At 41.8% G+C, this 27,838-nt stretch overlaps 1 protein-coding gene across 1 annotated transcript; it reads left to right on the top strand.

Annotated features, from left to right (window-relative positions):
- The first annotated feature begins 98 nt into the window (after positions 1 to 98).
- On the top strand, positions 99 to 26,701 carry LOC106580643 (ATP-binding cassette sub-family F member 3). Its single transcript, XM_014161920.3, has 21 exons — positions 99 to 238; positions 10,923 to 11,070; positions 11,471 to 11,547; positions 11,819 to 11,874; positions 12,020 to 12,117; positions 16,568 to 16,690; positions 17,669 to 17,935; positions 18,106 to 18,186; positions 20,183 to 20,242; positions 20,355 to 20,411; positions 20,638 to 20,660; positions 20,768 to 20,823; positions 21,474 to 21,674; positions 21,916 to 21,992; positions 22,226 to 22,270; positions 22,363 to 22,495; positions 22,867 to 22,955; positions 23,063 to 23,154; positions 23,782 to 23,914; positions 25,388 to 25,475; positions 25,680 to 26,701. The coding sequence occupies exons 1-21, from the start codon at positions 109 to 111 to the stop codon at positions 25,836 to 25,838; spliced, it is 2,193 nt and encodes a 730-aa protein (XP_014017395.1). The 5' UTR covers positions 99 to 108; the 3' UTR covers positions 25,839 to 26,701.
- Positions 26,702 to 27,838: the final 1,137 nt, after the last annotated feature.

The raw sequence follows: 27,838 nt of genomic DNA, 5'->3' as shown, positions 1-27,838 counted from the left end.
ATGAGGTTGATGGAACCAAACACAAATTAGAGGTGGAGGGAGGTAAAGATGAGAATATAAAATCGCATAAAAAAATACTACAATACCCATAATGCATAGTTTGAGGACATGCCTTATCGTATGTTGTGGGCACATGCGCTGTTCTTGTGGAAGAGCCGGTGTATCATGGCGACATACGTGGATATTCTGAAGAGCGAGTTTCCCGAAATTGACACCGAAGTGTTCGAATATATCACGGGTAAGAGACTGTAAATTAATGGAGATGGTGTGTGGATCTCGTACACTTTAAAATGCCACCGGCTAGATGAGTGGCGGGTGGCTTCTTTGCCACGTGAAGTAACGTTAGCTAGCATAGCCGTGCCACACAGCATTGAGGCACAGTCAAGGGGATGACTAACGTTAGCCAACACGTAACATGCCGGTAGTTACCTAATAATCGGCCTATTTGAACCACTACCCAGATGAGCTAGGCTAGCCAATTTATTGCCTTAAATTAATAGCCAACTAGCTACTAATGTGTACGTTTACCGGCATACAATAATAATACAATGGACTTAGTATTATTGGATATTTTCATGGGCCAAAAGTCGCAAAACTGGAGTTAAAACCTCAGCCTAAACAAGGAGAGGGGTGGCCTCAGGGAAGTGAAAGCGTAATCTATCAGTGTATGGGGAGGTTGGGGGTTTGGATATGAACCCGGACTGCGTTTCAGTCTCAAAGTAGACAACCCTCGGCCCTAAACCCTCAGCCCTTGGGGGAATCCCCGCGGCCATATGTCGTCGGTTCAAATGATTAGCCAAGTAAGGGAAGTTTGCAACGTAAGCCGCTCAGCCCTCGTTTTTAATGGAGTTTGCGAGTGTACAATTATGTTCACTTCAGAGCTGAAATGCCCCATAATTCAATTCGCGATGATTGTACATCCGCTAAGAAAATTCTGCCAAACATAAAACCTCAACATCAATATGTAGTCAACATACAAGTGTAATTCAAAACGAATGTAAGTAAGTTAGAAATTGTGCAACTAATGCACAAACGTCCCATAAAAGTAATGTTTGGTTAGCTTTTGGAAATTGTAGAAATAAAACATTTTCCTTCAGAAGTAGCTAGGCAGGCTAACGTTAGTTAGCTAATTAATTTGCTAGCTATCATAAAGTAGGCCTTTACTAATAATTATATAGTTAATATAAGTAGACATGAAATCATACTTGACTGTAGCGCATATAAAGCTACCGGTGGCTGAAAACACAATCATCACGGGATTAACAGTGACAAATGTCCGGGCAAGAGGGGTCCATTTAAAAAATAATGTATTCCTCCCTCGCCCCTTGCCCTGCAAGTGAATACTCGTCAGACGTCATGGTTTGCGGTCCAAACACTTAAGACGCACCCTATCCCCCCCCTCAGCCCTCAAATTTGGTGGACACTACTGATGACGTATCATGACGTCTGACGAGTATACACTTGCAGGGCATGTCCAAACTGTCGACTGGTGTCTCCCGAGTGGCACAGCGGTCTAATGCACTGGATCTCAATGCTAGAGGTGTCACTACAGATCCTGGTTTGATCCCGGGCTGTCTCACAACCGGCCGTGATCGAGATTCCAATAGGACGTTTAATTGGCCCAGCGTCATCCGGGTTAGGGGAGGGTTTGGCCGGGGTAGGCCGTCATTGTAAAATAAGAATTTGTTTTTAATGACTTGCCTAGTTAAATAAAAGGTTTAAATAAAAATAAATATGCCCCTATCTCCGTGAACTAATCTAGACTAAAAGCCAATTAATGCTTAATCCAAAAATCTGGTCGCTGGCTCCAAATGGCGGTTATGACAATTGCGGCGCCTCCGGAGGCCCCTCATCAATCTACACACAATACCCCATAATGACAAAGCGAAAACAGATCACATTTACATATGTATTCAGACACTTAACTCAGTGCATTGTTGAAGCACCTTTGGCAGTGATTACAGCTTTGATTCTTCTTGGGTATGAAGCTTCAAGCTAGGCACACCTGTATTTGCAGAGTTTCTCCCATTCTCTGCAGATCCTCTCAAGGTCGGTCAGGTTGGATGGGGAGTGTCGCTGAACAGCTATTTTCAGGTCTCTCCAGAGATGTTCGATCGGGTTGAAGTCCGGGCTCTGAAAAACATCCCCACGGCATGATGCTGCAACCACCACGCTTCACCATAGGGATGGTGTTAGGTTTCCTCCAGATGTGATGTTGGCATTCAGGCCATAGAGTTCGATCTTGGTTTCATCAGACTAGAGAATCTTGTTTCTCATGGTATGAGTGTCATTTAGGTGCCTTTTGGCAAACTCCAAGTGGGCTGTCATGCCTTTTTACTGATTAGTGGCTTCTGTCTGGCCACTCTACCATAAAGGCCTGATTCGTGGAGTGCTGCAGAGATGCTTGTCCTTCTGGAAGGTTCTCCCATCTCCACAGAAGAAGTCTAGAGCTCTGTCAGAGTGACCATTGGGTTCTTTGTCACCTCCCTGACCAAGGCCCTTCTCCCCAGTTTGTTCAGGCTGGCCAGGGGGCCAGCTCTAGGAAGAGTCTTGGTGGTACCAACTTCTTCCATTTAAGAATGATGGAGGCCACTGTGTTCTTGGGGACCTTAGATGCTGCAGAATTTTTTTGGTGCCCTTCCCCATATCTGTGCCTCGACACAATCCAGTCTCGGAGCTCTACTTACAATTCCTTCATCCTCATGGCTTTGTTTTTGCTCTGACTTTTTTTGCTTGACAACTGTGGGATCTTACATAGACAGATGTGTGCCTTTCCAAATCATGACCAGTCAATTGATTTTACCACAGGTGTGATAACATCTCAAGGATGATAAATGGAAACAGGATGCACCTGAGCTCAATTAGTCTTATAGCAAAGGGTCTGAATACTTATGTAAAGGTATTTCTGATTTGTATTTTTAATAGATTTGCACAAATTTCTAAACCTCTTTTTGCAGTGTCATTATGGGGTTTTGTGTGTAGATTGAGGAATTTAATTTTAGAAAAAGGCTGTAACGTATCTGAATACTTTCTGAATGCTCTGTGTATTTAGACACCCCTTCAAAGTGGTGTATTTGGCTATTTCAGCCACACCCGTTGCTGACGGGTGTATAAAATTGAGCACACAGCCATGCAATCTCCATAGAAAAATATTGGCAGTCGAATGGCTTTACTGACAAGCTCGGTGACTTTCAACGTGGCACCGTCAAAGGATGCCACCTTTCCAACAAGTCATTTAGTCAAATTTGTAATCTGCTAGAGCTGCCCCAGTCAACTCTAAGTGCTGTTATTGTTAAGTGGAAACGTCTAGAAGAAACAACGGCTCAGCCCAGAAGTGATAGGCCACACGCATTTTGAACGGGACCACCGAGTTGTGTAGCGTGTAAAAAATTGTCTGTCCTCGGTTGCAACACTCACTACTAGAACTGTTCTTCGGGACCAATGGCCGAGTAGCTGCACACAAGCCTAAGATCACCATGCGCAATGTCAAGTGTTTGCTTTTGTGGTGTAAAGTTCGATTGGACTTTGGATCAGTGGAAACGAGTTCTCTGGAGTGATGAATCATGCTTCACCAATCTGGCAGTTCACTGGACAAATCTGGGCATGGCGGATGCCAGGAGAACACTACTTGTCCGAATGCATAGTGCCAACTGTATAGTTTGGTGGAGGAGGAATAATGGTCTGGGGTTGTTTGTCATGGTTTGGGCTAAGCCCTTAGTTCCAGTGACCGGACTTTGTGGCAAATGGAAAGCCTTCCCAGAACATTGGAGGCTGTTATATCAGCAAAGGGGGGACCAACTCCATATTAATACTAGAGGTCGACCAATTATGATTTTTCAACGCCAATACCGATTTATTGGAGGACCAAAAAAGCCGATGCCGATATTTAATTTTATTTGTTTGTAATAATGACAATTACAACAATACTGAATGAACACTTATCTTAACTTAATATAATACATCAATAAATTCAATTTAGACTGAAATAAATAATGAAACGTTCAATTTGGTTTAAATCATGCAAAAACATAGTGTTGGAGAAGAAAGTAAAAGTGCAATATGTGCCATGTAAGAAAGCTAACGTTTAAGTTCCTTGCTCAGAACAGGAGAACATATGAAAGCTGGTGGTTGCTTTTAACATGAGTCTTCAATATTCCCAGGTAAGAAGTTTTAGGTTGTAGTTATTATAGGACTATTTCTCTCTATACGATTTGTATTTCATATACCTTTGACTATTGGATGTTCTTATAGGCACTTTATTATTGCCAGTGTAACCGTATAGCTTCCGTCCCTCTCCTCGCTCCTACCTGGGCTCGAACCAGGAACACATCGACAACAGCCACCCTCGAAGCAGCGTTACCCATGTAGAGCAAGGGGAACAACTACTCCAAGTCTCAGAGCGAGTGACGTTTGAAACGCTATTAGCGCGCACCCGCTAACTAGCTAGCCATTTCACATCGGTTACACCAGCCTAATCTTGGGAGTTGACAGGCTTAAGTCATAAACAGCGCAATGCATTGCATTTACATTTACGTCATTTAGCAGACGCTCTTATCCAGAGCGACAGACAAATTGCGAAGAGCTGCTGGCAAAAGCAGGAAAGTGCTGTTTGAATGAATGCTTACGAGCCTGCTGCTGCTTACCACCGCTCAGTCAGACTGCTCTATCAAATCATAGACTTAATTATAACATAATAACGCACAGAAATACGAGCCTTAGGTCATTAATATGGTCGAATCCGGAAACTATCATCTCGAAAACAAAATGTTTTTCCTGTCAGTGAAATACGGAAACGTTCCGTATTTTATCTAACGGGTGGCATCCCTAACTCTAAATATTCCTGTTACGTTGCAAAACCTTCAATGTTATGTCATAATTATGTAAAATTCTGGCAAATTAGTTCGCAACAAGCCAGGCGGCCCAAACTGTTGCATATACCCTGACTCTGCGTGCAATGAACGCAAAATGACACAATTTCACCTGGTAAATATTGCCTGCTAACCTGGATTTCTTTTAGCTAAATATGCAGGTTTAAAAATATATACTTCTGTGTATTGATTTAAAGAAAGGCATTATTGTTTATGGTTGGAGCAACGTGTACCTAAGCGATTATATGCAACGCAGGATAGGCTAGATAACTACACATGGTTGATGATATTACTAGTTTAACTAGTGATTATGATTGATTGTTTTTTATAAGATAAGTTTAATGCTAGCTAGCAACTTACCTTGGCTTCTTACTGCATTCGCGTAACAGGCAGGCTCCTCGTGGAGTGCAATGTAAAGCAGGTGGTTAGAGCGTTGGACTAGTTAACCGTAAGGTTGCAAGATTGAATCCCCGAGCTGACAAGGTAAAAATCTGTCGTTCTGCCCCTGAACAAGGCAGTTAACCCACCGTTCCTAGGCCGTCATTGAAAAGAATGTGTTCTTAACTGACTTGCCTAGTTAAATAAAGGTCTAAAAACAAAAAAAAAAATAGGCTTCCAGAAATTCCGATTGTTATGAACTTGAAATCGGCCCAAATTAATCGGCCATTCCGATTAATCGGTCGACCTCTAATGCCAATGATTTTGGAATGAGATATTCGACGAGCAGGTGTCCAAATACTTTTGGTCATGTAGTGTCTTTTTTTTGTTGCATTGGATCCATCTCAATTCACTGCATCTGCCTATTTCGCAGAGCTAGAGTGGGGATTGTCAGACCATGAAATGCCATTAAAATCAGTATTCTCAAAAAATCGTCTGGAGTGTCTTGGAACTCATCTGAAGTCGGTACTGCCTATCTGCCAACTTCTGTCTGTTGCGTCCGTATAGTTTGGGTTACACACTAATATGACCGTTCTGTTCAAAGGTGAGATTCTCACAAACATGTACATGTCAGTTGTTTTGCTCATCTGAAAGACCCCGGTACCAGTTGAAAAGATTAATCGAAGTGTATATAAAGGACTGTTTAGTGCCAAAAATAAGGGGTTAAATACATATAACAAAAATATTAATTTTTTTGATACTATAAGGGGTCTTAAAATTCCAAGTTAAATAGCAAAATTCACCTTAGTATGACCATAAAACAATTCTATATTGCTTAGTAGAACCCCCCAGGCATAGACTCTTCTTGGTTGAAGGGTAACTACACCCAAAACGTCTCCTGGTGTGGTTTAACCTGTTAGGGACAGACGTTACGCTAGCGGGAACGCCTCACCAATATCCAGTGGTACAGCGTGGCGCGAAATACAAATTCCTTAAAAATGCTTTAACTTCAATTTCTCAAACATGACTATTTTACACCATTTGAAAGATAAGACTCTGGTTAATCTAACCACATTGTCCGATTTCAACAAGGCTTTACAGTGAAAGCAAAACATTAGATTATGTCATGAGAGTACCATGCCAAAAATAAATCACACAGCCATTTTTAAAGCAAGCATATGTCACAAAAACCAAAACCACAGCTAAATGCAGCACTAACCTTTGATCTTCATCAGATGACACTCCTAGGACATTATGTATATACATAATACATGCATGTTTTGTTCAATCAAGTTCATATTTATATCAAAAAACAGCTTTTTACATTAGCATGTGACGTTCAGAACTAGCATACCCACCGCAAACTTCCGGTGAATTTACTAAATTACTTACGATAAACGTTCACAAAAAACATAACAATTATTTTAAGAATTATAGATACAGAACTCCTTTATGCAATCGCGGTGTCAGATTTTAAAATAGATTTTCGGCGAAGGAACATTTTGCAATATTCTGAGTAGATAGCCCGGCCATCACGGCTAGCTAGTTTGGCCCTCACCAAAGTCAGATTTACTATAAGAAAAATTGGATTACCTTTTGCTGTTCTTCGTCAGAATGCACTCCCAGGACTTCTACTTCAACAACAAATGTTGTTTTGGTTCGAAATAATCCATAGTTATATCCAAATAGCTCTGTTTTGTTCATGCGTTCATGTCAGTATCCGAAGGGTGACGCGCGGGCGCATTTCGTGACAAAAAAATGTAAAATATTCCATTACCGTACTTCGAAGCATGTCAAACGCTGTTTAAAATCAATTGTTATGCTATTTTTCTCGTAAAATAGCGATAATATTCCAACCGGGCGACGTTATATTCATTCGTAGACTGAAAGAAAAACATGGCGTTCTTGTGCACGCGCACTCCATTGTCATTGTTCCCTGCCTGACCACTCACAAAAACTCCTGCTTTTTTTTGCCTAGAGACTGCAGAGACGTCATTCTGCTTTATGGCGCCTTCTGAGAGCCAATGGAAGCCTTAGAAAATGTCACGTTACAGCAGAGATGCTGTATTTTTTTTGATAGAGATGCCCTAGAAGGACAACAAATTGTCAGACAGAGCACTTCCTGTATAGAATCTTCTCAGGTTTTGGCCTGCCATATGAGTTCTGTTATACTCACAGACACCATTCAAACAGTTTTTAGAAACTTTAGTGTTTTCTATCCAAATCTACTAATTATATGCATATTCTAGTTTTTGGGCAGGAGTAGTAACCAGATTAAACCGGGTATGTTTTTTTTATCCGGCCGTGAAAATACTGCCCCTTATCCCAAACAGGTTAAAGGGATTATTCAGGATTTTGGCACTACGGCCCTTTATTAGGGCCCTGTGAAGTCCGTTTTCCCCCCGAAAAAGTTGTTTCTGTAATTTGTCAGATTTCTGTGTTTTACGATTTATGCAAATTTTATCATCAGATGGTGTCTAATGTGAATGAATAAAACAGCAAAAATGTAATAAGATATAACAGTAAATGTGTAATGATGCAACACAACATTGCACTATTCTTTTTATCAAGGCAAGTGCTTCAATACAGAGTTCTAGTAAGTGTTTCATTATAAATGAAAAAAAGTAATGCAAGAATCTAGGCAACAATGCAGCAAGAAATGGGCGAAACCTAAAATTCATTGTTTTTTGTAATATAAGTGTTACATTTACAATGGGGGAAAAAAATTCATGCAAGAATCTAGGCAATAATGCAGCAATAGGCTAAATCTATGGGACTACCCTATGAGATCCTATGTCTGTCCATTTCCATCTATCACAGACATCTCTATTGAAGTACATGATTTTTTGCCTCTTTGTGTTGAGCTCGGCGAGTGCCTCGCTTGTCTGGGAGTAGAGTCTTGTATTTGCTGAAACTCCTCTCACAGTCGACTGAGCTGACTGGGAAGTAGATGTAGGGCACTGCAACTTCTGCAGCTGTTGGGAATCTTGCACTCAGACACTGCTGTGGGACGGTGGGTTCCTTCCAGGGTTGACAGAGCTGTCTTGAGTTTGGAGCAGCCGTCCGAGAGGAAGGTTAGCTTGACAGTGAGGGCCTGCACCTTCTCTTCTGTTTCCAGCTGGCTGAGGATGTTTGTTACTGCCTGGGATGCTGACTTTTCTGCCAACAAAAACTCTCTGTATAGATGAACATGCTCTGTATGGTACTTCACTGCCTCATACCAGCTATTCCATCTGGAGCTCACTGCTTCACGAGGATCCTTGGCCTGCACAAACTCCTTCATAATGTGGAAGCTCACCCATCTTCTCTTTCTGGCAGGCTTCTTGAAGACAGATCTCATCCATGTCACAAGTGATGCAACTTCAGAGAAGTATTTGTAGTTCTGCCAGGTCTCACCCACCAGATTGATGACATGGCAGAGACAGGTTACATTGAAACTGTTGGGCATCACTTCTTTCAGAACCTCCTTGTATGTCTTCAGGCAGTAGGAGGCATTATCTGTGACCACTGCCCAGGCATCATTCAGGTTTAGATCGTTGCTGTGGAGGGAGGCTAGTATAGCTTGGGAAAACGTTGAGTAGTTGCATTTGTCCATGAAAATGACATCCACCAGAAAGTACTGGTTTTCAACACCTGCAATGAAAGATAAGGAAGAACTTGAATTATGTTTTAACCTAAAATAATATTGTGACTAAATAAGTGTTATTTAAATGAAGTGTTAACACAATATAGATACAGCGATAGTTAGCTAGATGGAGAGGCAGACTGCTGCTGACATTGTGCATCGCTATATTTCACCACGGTAGCTCGTCGTTTGGAATAGCACAATTTGCATGTGGACAGTTCACATTGCACAATGTAAATGTAGGTTATTGCAACTATATTAATAGGTTAAGTTCAACTCACCAATGACGATGTTTAGAACGCTGCAATCCCTTGCATCTGTTGTCTTGTCAACAACCACCGCAAATTTCTTCCAACTGATCTTTTGTCGAACGGCAGTCATATGTTGGTCGAACCCACGGGGCAGGTGAGTTTGACGGAGCCTTCTCTCATTTTGGGCAACGCTCCTCCCTGTTTGCAATGCTTCACTAGAAACGGCCGTAGCGTTCTTGTTTTTTTTTAAGGGGATGTCAGACTCGGCGCACACAGTCACTAAGTCCTGAATAAATTCTCGTCTTGAATGTGCTGATGCTTTTACACTGGTAATGGTTGTTTGAAGAGGCATGCTCTGGCTAACACGGTGCTTTTCCTTGTTCTTTACATGGGCTTTAGACTAAGTGGTCATCACACATTTTTGCGGCTCCAATCAATAGTATGTTGACAATTTGCAAAACAGCTTATCGCCTGACTCATAATAGTCCTTTGGGTATTGCTCTGCTCTGAATTTAGGGGTTAGGGTCGAAATCGTTTTTTTGACGACTTGGGTGGTTACTACAATAATTAGGCCTACTTGTGATTATTAATAAATTATCAGCTAAATTATGGAAAATTCGGCAATATTCCATGTTTTACTGTTGATTCCATTTTTATTACGAAGTTCCGCGATTCCGTCCTCATTTTCCGCATCACGGAAATCATAAGGCCCTACTTTATCTACTTCCCCGGGGTCAGATGAAGTTGTGGATACCATTTTTGTGTCTCTTTGTACAGTATGAAGGAAGTTAGAAGTAGTTTCGCAAGCCAATGCTATTTGTGATATAACCATAGAAACTGTCGCCATGAATTTAACTAACCTGTTTTTGGTGATGCTTTCTTCGTTCTCGATTTGGTGAAAAAAGTATCTTAGAAATGCCTTTTTCCAGAAACGGACATTTCTAACATACTTCAGGGGAAAAATCTATGCCTGTGGTTTGTATGGGGCTTTCCTGTAACCGCCAGTAATGGACACCAAAAATCTTTGTACACCAGTGCATGGAGTTGTCAAGAGCACAAACAGATCTGGAACCAGGCTAAGTCTAGCTGCTTACAAGACTGCTTCATGATAACATTTTGTGTAGTGTCCCTCAGTGTGTTACCTGTAGATTCTCAGACAAAGTAAGATTGATCCTGAGCCATGTTCAGTAGCTGAAAGTTGCAGTTAGAAATCTCATGAAGTGGTACAGTGGTCTAAGGCACTGCATCGCAGTTGCTAGTTGTGCCACTAGATATCCTGGTTTGAGTCCAGGTGCTGTTGCAACTGGCCGCGACCAGCGAGACCCATGGGGTGTCGCACAATTGGCCCAGCATCATCCGGGTTTGGGGAGGGTTTGGCCGGCAGGAATGTCCTTGTCCCATCGCGCACTAGCGACTCCTGTGGCGTGCCAGGTGCATGCACGCTGACAGGGTCGCCAGGTGTACAGTGTTTCCTCCGACACATTGGTGTGGCTGGCTTCCGGGTTAAGTGGTCATTGTGTCAAGAAGCAGTGCGGCTTGGTTGGGTCATGTTTCGGAGGACGCATGGCTCTCAACCTTTGCCTCTCCCAAGTCCATACGGGATTTGCAGCGATGAGCGAAGACTGTAACTACCACTTGGATACCACGAAATTGGGGAGAATGAATGAATAGAGCCAACGTGTTTCCTTATTCTACATGTCAGAGGGCCACATGATTAGCATTTCTCTCTGAATCTTGCTAAAAGCTGCATCCTTCTAAATGCGCCCCTGATTTCTAGCCTGTGGCATTCCTCTGTGATAGGTGTGTTGGACTGTGGAGGGGTGGAGTTTGAGGATGGAGAGGAGGTGTATGATGCGATTGGAGGGCTGTTGCAGGGGTCGTCGGCTGACTGTAAAAACGAGGATGACATTCGGGACATCTGTCAGCAGATGTTCAACACTCTTAAACTGTAAGTGCAACACACACACACACACACACACACACACAACCTTAACACTGACCAAATGTATTTATAAAGCCCTTCTTACATCAGCTGATATCTCAGTGTGCTGTACAGAAACCCAGCCTAAAACCCAAAACAGCAAGCAATGCAGGTGTAGAAGCACGGTGGCTAGGAAAAACTCCCTAGAAAAGCCAGAACCTAGGAAGAAACCTAGAGAGGAACCAAGCTATTAGGGGTGGCCAGTCCTCTTCTGGCTGTGCCAGTTGGAGATTGGATTGGTCTTCGGGTAGAGACCTCTTTCACAACCAGCACACAACACAAAGACTAATTGTCACACACCAAAAGCTAATATTTTATGTATTTCCGCTTGCTGACTCATCAAAAATATACTCGTCTTTTTCATCAGGAGTAACGGCCATGCCGCTTCAAAGCAAGTGCTGCTCGACGCTCCGGTGCGGTTGTCTCAGATATCTGCAGAGTGTGGTGAGTCCCTTGTCTGCAGGGGAACTTAGGTATTCCTCTTTGTCAGCTTTACGGTCCATGTTTGATATTCATTTTGGTAGCCTGTTGATATGTAATCTGTTTTTAGGCCTTTTTTTTTTAAACTTTTTTTTTTAACATCTTTCCGGTCCTCTACTGCTCGTATTTCCTATTTTCTCTTCCCATTCTACCACCTCTCCCATGTCTTTTTAATATACTCTGACTTATTGTTGCATCTCTTTCCACTCCTTCTGTCTTTCCCTTCTCGTCTCAGTATCTGCCACTAACGATGTCCAAGGGATCTGGATGATGAAGAGGGGCCAGAATACAGTAAAGTATTTTAGAATAATTTTTGTTGCGTTGTAACTTCGTGTGTATTATGTTTTTTGTCGAAGGTTCAAGTCAGCCCTGTAGCTATGTTATTCTCCTGTCAACTTCATCCACTTTGTCTTCTTTCACACACACACCACCTCAGACTGTGGATGCGAGGAAGCTAGAGAAGGCCGAAGCCAAGCTGAAGCAAAAACAAGGGAGGAGGAATGAACGTGATTCGCAAAAAACGACTAATCCACTGTGAGTTTCATATGCTTTTCATCTACACCCAAAGACTATGCAAACAGTTTATCATTGGCAGTGGTGGAAAACGTACCCAATTGTCATACCAGAGTAAAATGAAAGATACCTTAATAGAAAATGTCTCAAGTAAAAGTCCCCCTGTAAAATACTACTTGAGTAAAAGTATTTGGTTTTAAATATACTTAAGTATCAAAAGTAAAAGTAGGTATGTTAAATTCCTTTATATTAAGAAAACCAGATGGCACATTATTTTATTTTTACAGATAGACAGGGATACACCAACACTCAGACACCATTTACAAATGAAGCATTTGTGTTTCGTAAGTCTGCCAGATCAGAGGCAGTAGGGATGACCAGGGATGTTCTCTTGAGAAGTGTGAGTTGGACCATTTTCTTGTCCTGCTTTGCATTGAAAATGTAACGAGTACTTTTGGGTGTTAGGGAAAACGTATGCAGTAAAAAGTACATTATTGTCTTTAGGAATGTAAAATTTGTGAAATATATAAATAGTAAAAAGGATAAAGAACAGTAACAACTTCTAATTAAGAATACTATAACGATATGGAAGAAAATGAAACACATTTTACAAGAACCAGAAACGGAACTTTATGGAATAATCCTTGGATAGCTTTTCAGAATTCATCGATTTTAAATTGGTTCACATGCAAAACCGAAGGAATGGAAACCGTAAATGACTTTGTAACAGGAAATACATTTATTTCCATGACAAAATTTAAAAAGTAATTTTGGACTGAACTAAAATATAAAAGCAACATGTAAAGTGTTGGTTTCATGAGCTGAAATAATAAATCTCTGAAATATTTTCCATACCCACAAAAAGCTTATTTCTTTATGTTGCGTACAAATTTGTTTACATCCCTGTTAGTGAGCATTTCTCCTTTGCCAAGATAATCCACCTGACAGGTGTGGCATATCAAGAAGCTGATTAAACATGATCATTACACGGGTACATCTTGTGCCGGGGACAATAAAAGGCCTCCCTAAAATGTGCAGTTTTGTCACACAATACAATGCCACAGATGTCTCAAGTTTTGAGTGTGCAATTGGCATGCTGACTGCCGGGATGTCCACCAGAGCAGTTGCTAGATAATTGAATGTTCATTTCTCTACCATAAGCTCCCTCCAACGTCGTTTCAGAGTATTTTGCAGTATGTCCATCCGGCCTCACAACCGCAGACCACGTGTAACCATGCCAGCACACGATCTCTCTGGCTTCTTCACCTGCGGGATAGGTTGGGGGTGCTGAGGAGTATTTCTCTCTGTTATAAAGCCCTTTCGTGGGGAAAAATGTATTCTGATTGGTAGAGCCTGGCTTCCCAGTGGGTGGGCATATGCCCTCCTAGGCCCACCCGTGGCTGCGCCCCCGCGCAGTCATGTGAAATCCATAGATTTCGGCCTAATGAATTTATTTGAAATGACTGATTTCCTTATCAATTCTAATTCAGTAAAAATGTTTGAAATTGTTGCATGTTGTGTTATATTTTTGTTCATTGTAGATGAAACTTAAGTTGCTTCACGAAATTTCGATTTGAAATCTTTTGGACATCAGAACAACCTTGAGGGAATCTTATTTGAGTAAGTAAAGAATGTTCATATGATAGGGAAGATATACTAAACCTTGCAGAGAGCATATCCAACTGACAACCTATTAGAAAACAATTGAAATTATTGGAACCAAGATTTAAAAATAACTGACGTTAGTACAAAATGGAGTGGAAGTTGGAGCATAACTAACTAAATTCATCCAGTATAAACTAATGTATAGAATATATTATACGAGACAAAGTTCACATTCTACAGCACAACAGCAGAGTCCTGTTTCTGTGTAAAACTAATAATGACTCAATAATCCATGCTTTCTGGGAATGCTACTAAGTTTGAAAGTGGTGAGCGGAGCTAGAAAGTTGGCTGTCAGAAATATTGTAATGTAAATGTACTTTTAATCCATCTGTCTGCGTATTTCAAGACATTACATACAGGGGAGGTAGTGAGATGTACGATTATTTTCTCATCACTGAGAAGAAAAAAATAAGGTTACTAAAAACGTAGACGTCAATCAATCCGCTATCATTGACACAATGGAAAACATCTAATGATTTCTTATTGAAATATTGAAATAGCATGGGCGACAGAAAAACAAGTTGGTATAATTTAAAGGCCAAGTGACACAATAATGCAGGCAATAGGGATGGTGGGTGAGCATGCGGGTCTGGGCAGAAGAGATGTAGTCATTGTATGTGTCTGTAAGTTGTCGTTCGTATGAATTTTTTGTTTGTTTGTGGAATGTACAATACCAGTGAATTTTGGACACACCTACTCATTCAAAATATATTTTAGATTCTTCAAAGTAGCCACCCTTTGCCTTGACAGTGTTTCACACTCTTGGCATTTTCTCAACCAGCTTCACCTGGAATGCTTTTCCAACAGTGTTGGAGTTCCCACATATGCTGAGCACTTGTTGGCTGCTTTTCCTTCACTCTACAGTCCACCTTATCCCAAACCATCTCAATTGGGTTGAGGTTGGGTGATTGTGGAGGCCAGGTCATCTGATGCAGCACCATCACTCCTTCTTGGTCAAATAGCACTTACACAACCTGGAGGTATGTTTTGGGTCATTGTCCTGATGAAAAACAAATTATAGTCCCACTAAGCGCAAACCAGATGGGATGGCGTCTCACTGCAGAATGCTGTGGTAGCCATGCTGGTTAAGTGTGCCTTGAATTCTAAATAAATCACACATTGTCACCAGCAAAGCCCCCACACACACCACCACCTCTGTGCCTACACATGCGGAGATCATCCATTCACCTACTCAGCGTCTCAAAGACATGCCGGCTGGAACCAAAAATCTCAAATTTGGACTCATTGTGGAAATTACAAGATTGTTATAATGCTGTTATTGCATCAAAAGGTTGTTTTATGAAACAGAATAAGGGGTTGTTAGAATGCTCATCTGTGTGTGTTCTGCTGAGGATGGGCCTTGAAGATTTACCATGTCTTTGGGGATACCGCATTCCAGAGCATGAGTTAATGTTTCTGTACTGGGGTACCGGGGGAGATGGCTCCAGTATGGAGTTGGGGGGCCAGACACTGTTCTCTACACAGAGAACTGTTTTTACAGCAGATACTGTCTGCTGTGAATTATAAATATCTTTCATACAAATCTTAACCTTGACCCATTCCATACATCTGTTGTGTGTCATGTAGACTGAAGGAGGATGGACTTTGATATAAAATGCTGTGGCTCAAACCAGCTGGTTGAGTTCTAAGTGATCACCTCCAGGGGTGATTACCGACCAGCTCCATTACTGCACTAAATAAATAATAAAGTTTGATTGTTTTGAAGAAATCTTTATTCCACCACACTCAACCTGTTCTTTGGTTTGATTTCACCGGTCTAATGGCCATTGCTTGCGTTTCTTGACGTAAGTCTCTTCTTATTGGTGTCCTTTTTCGTAGTGTTTTCTTTGCAGTAATTCAACCATGAAGGCCTGATTCATGCAGTGTCCTCTAAACAATTGATGTTGAGATGTCTGTTCAACTCTGACGCATTTATTTGGGCTGCAATTTCTGAGACTGGTAACTCGAATGAACTCTGGGTCTTCCTTTCCTGTGGCGGTCCTCATTAATAAAGGCAGTTTCAGCATAGAGCTTGATGGTTTTTTGAGACTGCTCTTTCAAAGTTCTTGACATTTTCCGGATTGACTGACCTTCACGTCTTAAAGTAATGATGGACTGTCGTTTCTCTTTGCTTATTTGGGCTGTTCTTGCCATAATATGGACTTGGTCTTTTACCAGATAGCCCTATCTTCTGTATACCACCCCTACCTCGTCACAACACAACTGATTGGCTCAAACGCATTAAAAAGAAAGGCACACCTTTTAATTGAAATGCATTCCAGGTGACTACCTCATGAAGCTGGTTGAGAGAATGCCAAGAGTGCAAAGCTGTAAAGGCAAGGAGTGGCTACTTTGAAGAATATAAAATGTTTTGATTTGTTTAATACTGTTTTGGTTACTACATTAATCCATATGTTATTTCATAGTTTTGATGTCTTCACTATTATTCTACAATGTAGAAAATAGTACAAATAAAAACCCTGGATGGAGGTGTGTCAACTTTTGACTGGTACTGTGTGTGTAAATAAATAAAGTACAGATGCCCCCCAAAAACGACTTAAGTAGTACTTAAAAGTATGTTTACTTAAGTACTTACACCACTGATCATTGGTTTGGTATTGCGATAGCAAAATGTGTGATGAAGTTTGGTTATACTGTCAGACTGTTTCACCTCTCTCTCCCTCTTACACTTTCTTGCTCTGTATTTGCTCTCTGTACTTCTATTTCTCTCCCTTTGTCTATCTCTTCGTGTCCTTCTGTGTCTGTCTCACTCTGTCCTTATCCCCTCTGTCTTTGTTTGTCTCAGGGTACTGGAGGAGGCATCAGCCAGCCAGGCCAGTAGCAAGAAAGACAGTCGCGTCGACTTGTCCGGGAAGAATCGCAGCTACGATATCCGAATTGAGAACTTTGACGTGTCGTTTGGCGAGAGGTGAGTGTTTAACCCTTAGGCTTCGTCCCAAATGGCACCCCATCACTATTAAGTGCACTTCTTTTGACAAGGGCCAAAAGTATAGTAGTGCGCCATATAGGGAATAAGGTGCAATTTGGTATGAAACCATACTTAGGCTTTTTCCTACTGTATCCAGCACTGGAGCAGGTGATTCATTCTAATTAGCATCATGCAATGTTGTTAGCTGGACACCGTTTCCACCGGTATTTACCTTGCATTTAACCTCTCTAGGGTCGGCGGGACGAAATCGTCCCACCTACGTAACAGCCATTTTTCTCGTAAAAAAGCGATAATATTCCGCCCGGGAATCTGTGTTTACGTTCAAAGACGAATGAAAATAAAAACATGGGGTCGACATCATTCAGCTTTTTCCCGCATTCTGAGAGCCTATGGGAGCCGTAGGAAGTGTCACGTTACAGCAAAGATCCTCAGTCTTCAATAAACAGAGTCAAGGAATGGTCAGACAGGCCACTTCCTGTAAGGAATCTTCTCAGGTTTTTGCCTGCCATATGAGTTCTGTTATACTCACAGACTCCGTTCAAACAGTTTTAGAAACTTTAGGGTGTTTTCTATCCAAAGCCAATAATTATATGCATATTCTGGTTACTGGGCAGGAGTAGTAACCAGATTAAATCGGGTACGTTTTTTTATCCGGCCGTGCAAATACTGCCCCCTATCCCCAACAGGTTAAAAGGCATTGGTGTGGTTATGGTCGTTACTTTCTGCAAATGACTTAAGAATTCAACACAATTACCGGATATCAAATGGTGATTAGCAGTGCTTGTTTAAATAAATCACAAACTGAGTAAATCAAAAGTTATTAGTGGGTAATTACAATTTTATGTAATTTCTTAGTTAATACTAGAGACAGAGTAGGAGAGAGACGGAGACATTTCTTATTCTCTACCATAAAGCAATATGCAAGCAACTTGTCTCTCTCTTGCTCTGTATTTCCAGGTCTTTGCTGCAGGGGGCGGAGCTGTCTCTGTCAACAGGTCGCCGCTACGGCCTGATTGGCCGCAACGGCCTGGGGAAGACCACGCTGCTAAAGATGCTGGCGAGCCGCAGCCTGCGTGTCCCTGCCCACATCACAATCCTGCACGTTGAGCAGGAGGTCGCTGGAGATGACACAGGGGCGCTTCAGAGCGTGCTGGAGAGCGACACGGTCCGGGAGGGTCTCCTGACAGAGGAACGCCTGCTCAATGCGCGCATAGCCAACGGAACGTACGTCAGTCTTACTTACCCAAATTCTCCCCAAAGTTGGCAACGGAGGGCTCATATTGGAAGGAGTCAATACTGGCAGCCTTGGCAGACTTAAATGTTATTGTTGCAGGAATTTTAGATTTGAAACTGCAACAGTCACCAAACTTGCAGTTTATTCTATTCCATTTTAGAGCTGAAGGAATGGAGACTATTCGATTGTCGGAGATCTATGCTAAACTGGAGGAGATTGAAGCAGACAAGGCACCTGCCCGGTAAAGAGCCACACTTAACATGTCTGTACATAATATCATATCTGTGTTTGTTACATTAGTTAGGGATGCACGATATATTGCTGAACATATCGGAATCGGACGATATTAGCTGAAAATGCCAACATCGGTATTGGCCGATGACTAGTTTAACGGCGGTGTTAAAAAGCGATGTCAAAGCTACCGTGCGTACCTATGTAACGTAGGTACATGACGTAGTAACGCCACGTCAAGTTTTGCGCTACACAGCATTCCTAACTTAGCCACAATGTCTGCTGTGTATTTTGTATTTATTATGGATCCCCACTAGCTGCTGCCAAAGCAGCAACTACTTTTCCTGGGGTCGAGCTTAATTAAGGCAGTTTATACGATTTTAAAAGATTACAATACATTCACAGATTTCACAACACACAATGTGCCCTCAGGCCCCTACTCCACCACTACCACATAGCATTCCATACCTAGCCCACAAAATGTCTGCTGTGTGGATTGAGCGGTCAACAAGTCAAGCAGTCATTTGAAAGAGTATGAACAATTCAGCGAGACAACCCAAAGGCGAAATCCATTAAAGCCAAGATAATGGAATTCATTGCCCTTGACAATCAACCGTTCTCTGTCGTGGGTGATGTTGGCTTTCGCCGACTGGTCGAGCACCGGTACACACTACTAAGTGTGTGTTATTTTTCAGATGTCGCCCTACCTACAGTAATAGCGTCACTGCTATTAGCTTCACGACATACATACTGTGGAACACCGTTTGAATCTTTGCGTGTCAAAAAAGATACAGTAGCACTGTCAAAGCTGTACAAAAAAAGGCTGCAAACACCGGCCACGAACGATGTGTTTACAATATCGTGTTGGTAATAAAGTATCATTTGTTCGACAGCAACTTCTGGGGTAGCTAGCTTTAGCTTGATACTTAGCTAGCACCAATACAACCAGCCTGAAACAATGACCAGTAGAAACTGCAGTCATTTTCATTATTCTTAGCAATGATTTAGGAATCCTTGTGAGTAAGTATTAGCTAGGTTGCCACTTGTTGTTCGCCTATTGAAATGGAACTTCAGATCATGAAAATTGCCCAAAGCTAATGTTATAAGCAGCCAGCTAGCTTTGTGTTGTGAAGCTAGCCACAATAAGGATCAGGCACAAAAGTGGAATTTGTGGTTTGCCTTCAAAATAAGTGAAATTCAATTTTAATACAAATAGTAAACTTTTTTTTTTTTTGACACGCAAAGATCCAAACAGAACTCCATAGAAATCCTGGTTGAGAATGAAACGGCACAGCAAGTAACTGAAAGAAATAGGTTTTGATTATGTTTTACTGGTAATGGGGACATATGTAAATGCTAACAAAATAACTTTTTGGTGTGTGTGTAACCTTAACTAACTTACATTTACATGGTCCCGTGTGGCTCAGTTGGTAGAGCATGGTGTTTGCAACGCCAGGGTTGTGGGTTCGATTCCCACGGGGGACCAGTATGGAATAAAATTATGAAATGTATGCATTCGCTACTGTAAGTCGCTCTGGATAAGAGCGTCTGCTAAATGACTAAAATGTAATGTAACTAACTTGCCTAGTTAAATAAAATAACACATTCTTATTTACAATGACGGCCCGGACGACGCTGGGCCAATCAGTCACAGCTGGATGTGATACAACCTGGATCCGAACCAGGGACTGTAGTGACCCCTCTTGCACTGAGATGCAGTGCCTTAGACCGTTGTGTCCGTGTTAACTATTTAACTGTACTGGAATGCTTAAAAGGCCGCAAAAATGTTAAATATCGCTATCGTTTTTTTTTTTTTGTCAAGGAAAATATCGGTATCGGTCCAAAATGTCATATCGGTGCATCACTATTAGCAGTGCATTTATATTCATACATATTGCCAATGGTGTTTCTAAAACAGATGACTGTGCAGTAGAATTGTAGCCATGGTGTATGCATTTTCTGATTTAATTAGTTGGTTGTTTGATGTCTCTCTCTCTTTTACACAGAGCTTCAATCATCCTATGTGGGTTAGGTTTTTCTCCTAAAATGCAAACGCAGACAACCAAGTAAGTTACCGTGTGTGTGTGTGTGTGTGTGTGTGTGTGTGTGTGTGTGTGTGTGTGTGTGTGTGTGTGCGCGCAGATGTGATTAACTGATCTCTTGCTGTTCTCTTCACAGGGAGTTTTCTGGAGGTTGGAGGATGAGATTAGCTCTGGCTAGAGCTCTCTTTGCCAAGTAAGTTTCTCCTTGTCACTTCTTTTATCCAAAGGACAGTCTACCCAATTAAAATACAAGGACAGAGATTATATTAGAATATTGATGTACGTACATTTATAATGCTCTTATGAGCTGTTTCCTGAATCTCAATTTATAGACCATGAAGACCAATGTGGCTCTGCTAAATATTGTAAGGCTAGCTTCAACTCTCCAAATAATGTGTATTTTTCATTCCTTTTTTTAGGCCTGATCTTTTGTTACTTGATGGTGAGTGATTAAACCACATTAAGTATTTTTGTATTGAGTATCTTTAAACAGTTTGACGGTGTCCTTTTGACTGACTGTCTCTGTCTTTCTGTCTGTTTGTTTCTCAGAGCCCACCAACATGTTGGATGTCCGAGCCATTCTTTGGCTGGAGAATTACCTGCAGGTAGGTTACTCCTGCTTACCGACACACTTAACATTGCATGCCAAATCCAATTCGGTTCCCTTCTCCCTAAACTGTGCACATTCTCACTACAGTATTTAAAAGCATTGGATTGGTGAAAGCATGGGCAAGCGTGGACTAGAGGGACTTTCCGTCATATTTCTTACACCAGTCCAAGGCAAGGGGTGTGAATGAGTGGACATTTCGGGGAGAAGGGTAGAGAATAGGAACATATGGAATTTTGCATTGCTAGATTGTGGTGGGTAATTCTTCTTTGCTGTCAACTTCTGCCTCTGGGGTTGCTCTTGAGCCAAGAAGGGGTCCGGCAACAAAAAAAAGAGGCTCCGTTAAATTGGCAGGAAGGGGCACACCTATCAGTGACGCATACATAGTTAGCTTCAAATGGATTGTTTGCTTTCACCACTTATGAAATTGTGTGCACTCGTTCAATACTTCCTACAAATCTAAAGACATTGGATTGGTGGAGGCATTGGCTAGGTGGAGTTACCACAATATTTCTTATACCACTTATTTTCTTTTGGTATCAGTGAATGGAAGTGAACGAATGCACACTTTGGGAGGATGGAGAGATTAAAGTATGAGAAACAAGTTAAACGTCCATATGGCCTGTTTAACTCCTCTGCCCCCCACAGACCTGGCAGACCACCATCCTGGTGGTGTCCCACGACCGTAACTTCCTCAACGCCGTGGTGACTGACATCATCCACCTGCACTCGCAGCGGCTGGAGAGTTACCGTGGCGACTACGAGAACTTTGTCAAGACCAAAGAGGACCGCCTGAAGAACCAGCAGAGGGAGTATGAGGCCCAGTTTCAGTACAGAGAGCACATCCAGGTTAGGATCCCACACACTGGCTTACACACAGTCCTGTGTACATACAGACAAACTAAAAGGCCTATGGGAAGTGTAATAATGCACTTTCTAAGCATTTATCTTTGCTGATTAGTGTTTGTTTGTTTTAGATCTTGATATGGCTAACTTATCAACATCTTGCTAAATAATTATTAGAATATATATTATAGTGTCTTATTACTATATATTATAATCGTGGATTGATTACTTTCCTCTGTCACAGGTGTTCATCGACCGGTTCAGATACAACGCCAACAGAGCGGCACAGGTGCAGAGCAAACTGAAGCTCTTAGAAAAACTGTGAGTAACCATCTATTTCAAAATAAGATGTTAACATGCGCCCCACCCTACTTTCTCTCATGTAGTGCTCCCTGGGAATTACTGCCTGAAAGTCCAATTCATTGTAAAGGATAACTTCCATCTTGCACATGCATGATGACCTCTGTGTGTTTGTTTGCCTGTGCACAGCGGAATGGTCATTGTAAAGAATATCTATTGTTGTCATCCGTTCCCTCGCTGCTCTTCTCCTGCAGGCCTGAACTCAAACCTCTGGAGAAGGAAACCGAAGTCACCTTAAAGTAAGAGACCGCGCCTCCTGTCCCAAATGAAGTCACGTTTCAATTCTCATATTAATCTGAGCGTTAACGTGCATGCATACGTCTGTCCACAGGTTCCCTGATAACTTTGAGAAGCTGTCTCCCCCGGTGCTCCAGTTGGATGAGGTGGAGTTCTACTATAACACTGACCAGCGCCTCTTCACACAGCTGTCTGTGTCTGCAGACCTGGAGTCTCGCATCTGCATCGTACGTATTAATCACACTGCTCTCAATCCTATGCACTGCTAATAGTTAGGGATGCACCGACGTGATAATTCTGGGCTGATGCCAATATTTTCTTTGCAATATCGACTGATTCAGATATTTTTTTCATTTTATGGCTATTTTTAATCATCCTAGCACAGATCTGAACGGCAAACAAGTTTCTATGTTCATAAGGCTAGTAAGAACATATCTGCCTTTGTCCCCACATCGGGTCAATATGGTCACTGATATATTGTGCATCCATTAATATTGTACTTTAAATCTGTGAAACACTTCCACAGACGATGCTCTGTGCAACCTTCCAACTGCTAAAGTAGTTCCTACAGTCGGTCTCTTGTCTCTCTCTCGCTCAGGTGGGTGAGAACGGGGCGGGTAAATCCACCATGCTCAAACTACTGATGGGAGAGTTGACGCCTGTCAATGGCATCAGACACGCCCATCGGTGAGGTTCCATGCTTGACGTCAGCCATGTTCCTCTGCTGCTAGTGTGTGTCTCGGTGGGTGTGCGTGCAGGGAAGTAAATTAGTTTTCTTTCCCTTTCTCGCTCAGGAACCTGAAGATCGGTTATTTCAGTCAGCACCACGTGGATCAACTGGACCTCAACGTGTGTTCAATTGAGCTGTTACTCAACAAATTCCCAGGTGACCACCACCAAAATATACCAATACTGATCATTATCAAAGCCTGGGCTGTGTTCATTAGGCACCAAATGCAAAGGAAACTGATTGGAACAGAGATGGGTTACCTGGACTTGGTCCAATAAGAAATGCCCTGTTTTTGTTGCCTACCCTAATGAACACAACCCTAGTGGTTGTTACGGATCCCTGTAGATGGCTTAGCTGACAATGTCACAAAAACAATGCACACGCTTCAATGGTGCAAAAGGCAGTGTGTTGTGATTCTGGATGGCCAGATAGCTAGCCACAATGACATGAAGCTGTCATGTGAGGAATCGTAGGTAGCTCGTTTCAGCTAGTTTTACCTTGTTCATGAGGTGTTTTGACTATCACTATATGCTAACATGACAAAAATTTGCTAGCTAGCTAACCAACAACTGTAAAGATGTATTTGAGAGACAAGTGCGCATTGTGCAAATGTATTTGTTTTCAATAAACATTGGAGACTAAATATATTTTACGTTCTGGCAACAATCTAAGCCAACCTTGTCTGTTTGGGCCAATTTTGCTTAACAACCAACCCATCTATAGCCTGCAATCTTTGTAATTTGTAACCCCTTTTTTCTCTCGCTCTCTCCTCGTCCCTCCCAGGTCGTAACGAGGAGGAGTACAGGCACCAACTGGGTGGCTATGGGATAACCGGTGAGCTGGCAACTCGGCCGGTAGCCAGTCTGTCAGGAGGGCAGAAGAGCCGGGTGGCCTTCGCTCAGATGACCATGCCTTGGTAATGCCTTTTTATTATTACACTTCATGACCCCAATATTTCACACATGATTTCTCACAATGTCAAGTGGTCATTTTATGGTAGTAAACTGGTTTTAGTTGAGTTGAAAAAACATCCTTGTACAAGCAGTATACAACTTGACCATGATGTCTAATAATGGGATTACATTTCTCTATCCTTCCGATGTTAAACCATCTCTGTGGTCTTTTCAAGAACCCATGGTAGTTGTTGCAAGAGTTGTGGTGATAACTCCAGTGTCCGGCTTAAATTCCCTAATGGCCCCTCATACCACCACGGCCACCTAATCATCAATCCCAGCTTCCAATTGGCTTGTTCAAACTCATCTCCCCTGTAACTCATCCCCAGGTCTTTGCTGTAAATGAGAATTTGTTTTCAACCAACTTACCTTGTAAATAAGAAATATACTGGACATCTGTCAAACTGCCCTGATAACACTAGGAACAGAACTGGAGAGAGGACATGAGACAACGCTATTCATTTTGAGATGTGTCAAGATCCTATTGATGAGATGGTTATAATCTGTCGCAGAATTTATTATTAGGGTTGCTGGCAGCGACGCACCCCTAATAATATTGTTGGAATAGCTCGTGAGAATAGCTCAATGCCCGATTGGTCAAAAAAAGTTAGACTTTGGCAATATCAATGTATACCAAAACTGGTCAAAAAAAGTTAGACTTTGGCAATATCAATGTATACCAAAACCACCACTACTAGGTGGCATTGTATTAAGTATTCAGAGTCTACTGCTCAGCCCCACCACCCCGTTTGACGTATAACCACGGAATTTGGTATATCAGTGTTTCTCATAAGGAACAAATTTCCTTGAAGGACTCATGAAGTCCGCCATATTGAATTTTCCAACATGTTGGATTTTTTTAATAAAATCTTCTCATGAACCATATATCCGGTTGACTTGACTAGAAACTCAGAATGTATGTCTTTACTAAGTTTGAGAAAAGTGATACGTCAAAAGATGGAAGAGAAAATGGCAACTTTGTAAAGAATATGAATAACTTGTCTTCGCTGTATCACCTTGAAACTGATTAAGGCTCTTGATGACACTAGTAGGAAGGTGTATTTCAAAGCAGGTGTTAATATATATTTTTTAAACATGGAAACAGCAAGCAATTCAGTTGTGAACCTCCAACAGCTAGCATTTATGCTAATGCTAAAAAGATTCTTCAAATAAGGTCGAGAGATTTGGCGATTACAGCGTTTGTTAGTCCCAACAGTTTTCAAAGGAATAATTGCTACGTCAAACACAGCCATTTCATGACGCTATAAATCATTTATTATATTTAGTGAACACTTGCATAGTATTTTGAATTGTTACATGTACAAGGATGTATAATGCTTCAATGCAGCTGTCTCTTTCAGCCTGCTCATAAACCAGCATCCTGTTTCATTGCTGCTTGCGGCTATATTTTCTCTTACTCACGTTTTCTCTCTCAGCCCAAACTTCTATATCCTTGATGAGCCGACCAATCACCTGGACATGGAAACGATCGAGGCTCTAGCGAAGGCGCTCAACAAATTCAAAGTAAGCTTGTTAAACTATAAGTCGCTGAGAAAATGTCCTTTATTTATCTCAATGTTAATCAATAGAGTAAATCTGTAGAAAACCGATCCATGAAATCGGTTTTCTTTAAACAGCCACTACAAGCTTATTTTGGCTAACAATCAATGGAAGTGATAACACTTGAAGTTAATGTGTGTATATACCCTTTTTTTAAACTCTCCTCAGGGTGGGGTGGTCCTAGTCTCTCACGATGAGCGTCTGATCCGGATGGTGTGCAGAGAGCTGTGGGTCTGTGAGCACGGGAACGTGCGGCGAGTGGAGGGGGGCTTTGACGAGTACCGGGATATCTTGCAGGAACAGTTCCGCAAGGAGGGCTACCTGTGAGGGGGAGGAAGGACTTTCCAAAACCTACCACCCCAGGCAACTTGCCCATTACGCCAACTGACAGGCATGCCAAGTTACCAATTGACTTCAACCCCCAATAACCTAAAGCCCCCCACTCTCCATTCACCAACTGCCAATCATCATCCTCAGAGGGAGAACTGAGTTTTACTGGCTGCTTTCCCATCATCCTCTCTGCTCCCCCACACCACCGTTTGTTTTGTTTGTCATTTAGCTCGGCCCGGCCGTTCAAAGTGGCATACTCTTGTCTATTGTCCTGAAGCAGGCAGGTTTTAGGTTACATGGAGTGCAAACTCAGTCCAAATGGAATGTCAATTGTGCGTGCACTCTGTATACTCAAACTGGCCTCCCTACTCCCAACCTTCCTGATCATAATAGTTGGAGCTGGTTTGGTTCACTTAACAACAAGCAGGATATTCCATCCTGTGAAGATGGGGGTGCTGTACCCTCTAACTGTTATACCAAGATGGTTGCCCACATGGGGTTAACGCTACATCCTTTTAGCTCTCTGTAATATCAGTTAAGGGCCGAATATGTACATCAGAAAATTAACAAAAATTCTCGATTTCTTAATCCGTGTCGAATATGTGTGTGTGTGTTTTATGTGATTGAGTGGGAGAGAGAGCGAGGATACATTTCAAGTGCATATGGATTGATTTTTCTCCTGAACATGTGTTCTTGATGATGGGAGCATCTCTTTTTGTCAGTGGAACCCGGGGTGCAGCTGAAATGACTCTCTGTTCCCAACATAGTGTAGTATTTTGGGAACTAGCCAAAATTGTCATTTCAGACACCCCTGGTCTTGTTCATTAGGCACCAAACTAAATAAAACAGTCTGAAACAGGGAGGGATTACATGGACTTGTCCAATAAGAAATTCTCATTTTCTGTTGCAAAACCTTTCCTGTTGCGTGCCCTAATGAACACAATCCTGGAAACATCCATATGTGTCAGCATGGGAAACCACCAGCACAAAAACAACAATTTCTACAGCAACAGCAGCTGGCTCCAGGTCTCACTGCTGCTTCTTTCCCAGAATCTCCAACCAAGTAAACTATTTAAGCAATAATGCCCAAGGGGGTATGGTATATGGCCAATTTACCACAGCTAAGGGCTGTTCTTACGCACACAGCCCTTAGCCGTGATATATTGGCCATATATCACAAACCCTTGGTGCCTTATTGTTATTATAAACTGGTTCCCAACATAATTAGAGCAGTTAAAATAAATGTTTTGTCATACCCATGCTACACAGTCTGAAATACCACGACGGTCAGCTATTCAGGGCTCGAACCAGCCAGTTTATTTATCTTAGAGAAATGCAGAATATATGTGTGTATATATATATATTTAAAAATCCTATTATATTGCTAACTTATAAATAGGTGTTTTAAGAATTATTCAATCATAACACCATACTAATAAAACAGCTTTAATAATCCATCCGCCAGGTCTGATGATCTGCTCTCTATGGTTCAACTAACACCATGCAACATTTACTTTATTATTCAGACAAAATGGCACCTGTATCCATAACAATCTAGAGAAGATCTATCATTGGAGTATCTACCAAACGACAAACACTCAAATAATGTTTTGTGACAATTCTAAACAGATGTGTAATCAATCACAATTTGAGTTCCTGAAGGTGTGGACTGTGCGCGCATGTGAATATGGTTCCCTACAGACTCGTCAATATGAACTTATTTTAGTCGATTACGTCAATACTCTCTACAGATTGGTGTACCTGTAAAAAGGAGATCACGTCAGTCACTTGACATAGGGGGTTAATTTAAAAACTGATGGCATTCGTTTTGGGAACCGTACTGCCTCCCGGGCGTGAGCCAGGTGCCCTGCTATGGCGGATGACGTCCGCACGGGGAGTGATGAGTAGCCTTCAGTGTTTTCATATGCAAAAGTAATTTATTTTGATAAAAACACTGTCTGTCTTCCCAATGAAAACTATTTTTAAAATTCATACAT

The sequence above is a fragment of the Salmo salar genome, chromosome 20 (assembly GCF_965601325.2).
Source record: "Salmo salar chromosome 20, fSalSal1, whole genome shotgun sequence".
Taxonomy (NCBI): Eukaryota; Metazoa; Chordata; class Actinopteri; order Salmoniformes; family Salmonidae; genus Salmo; species Salmo salar.
Note: the sequence above shows the minus strand (reverse complement) of the source record. Positions and strands in the feature narration are given on the sequence as shown.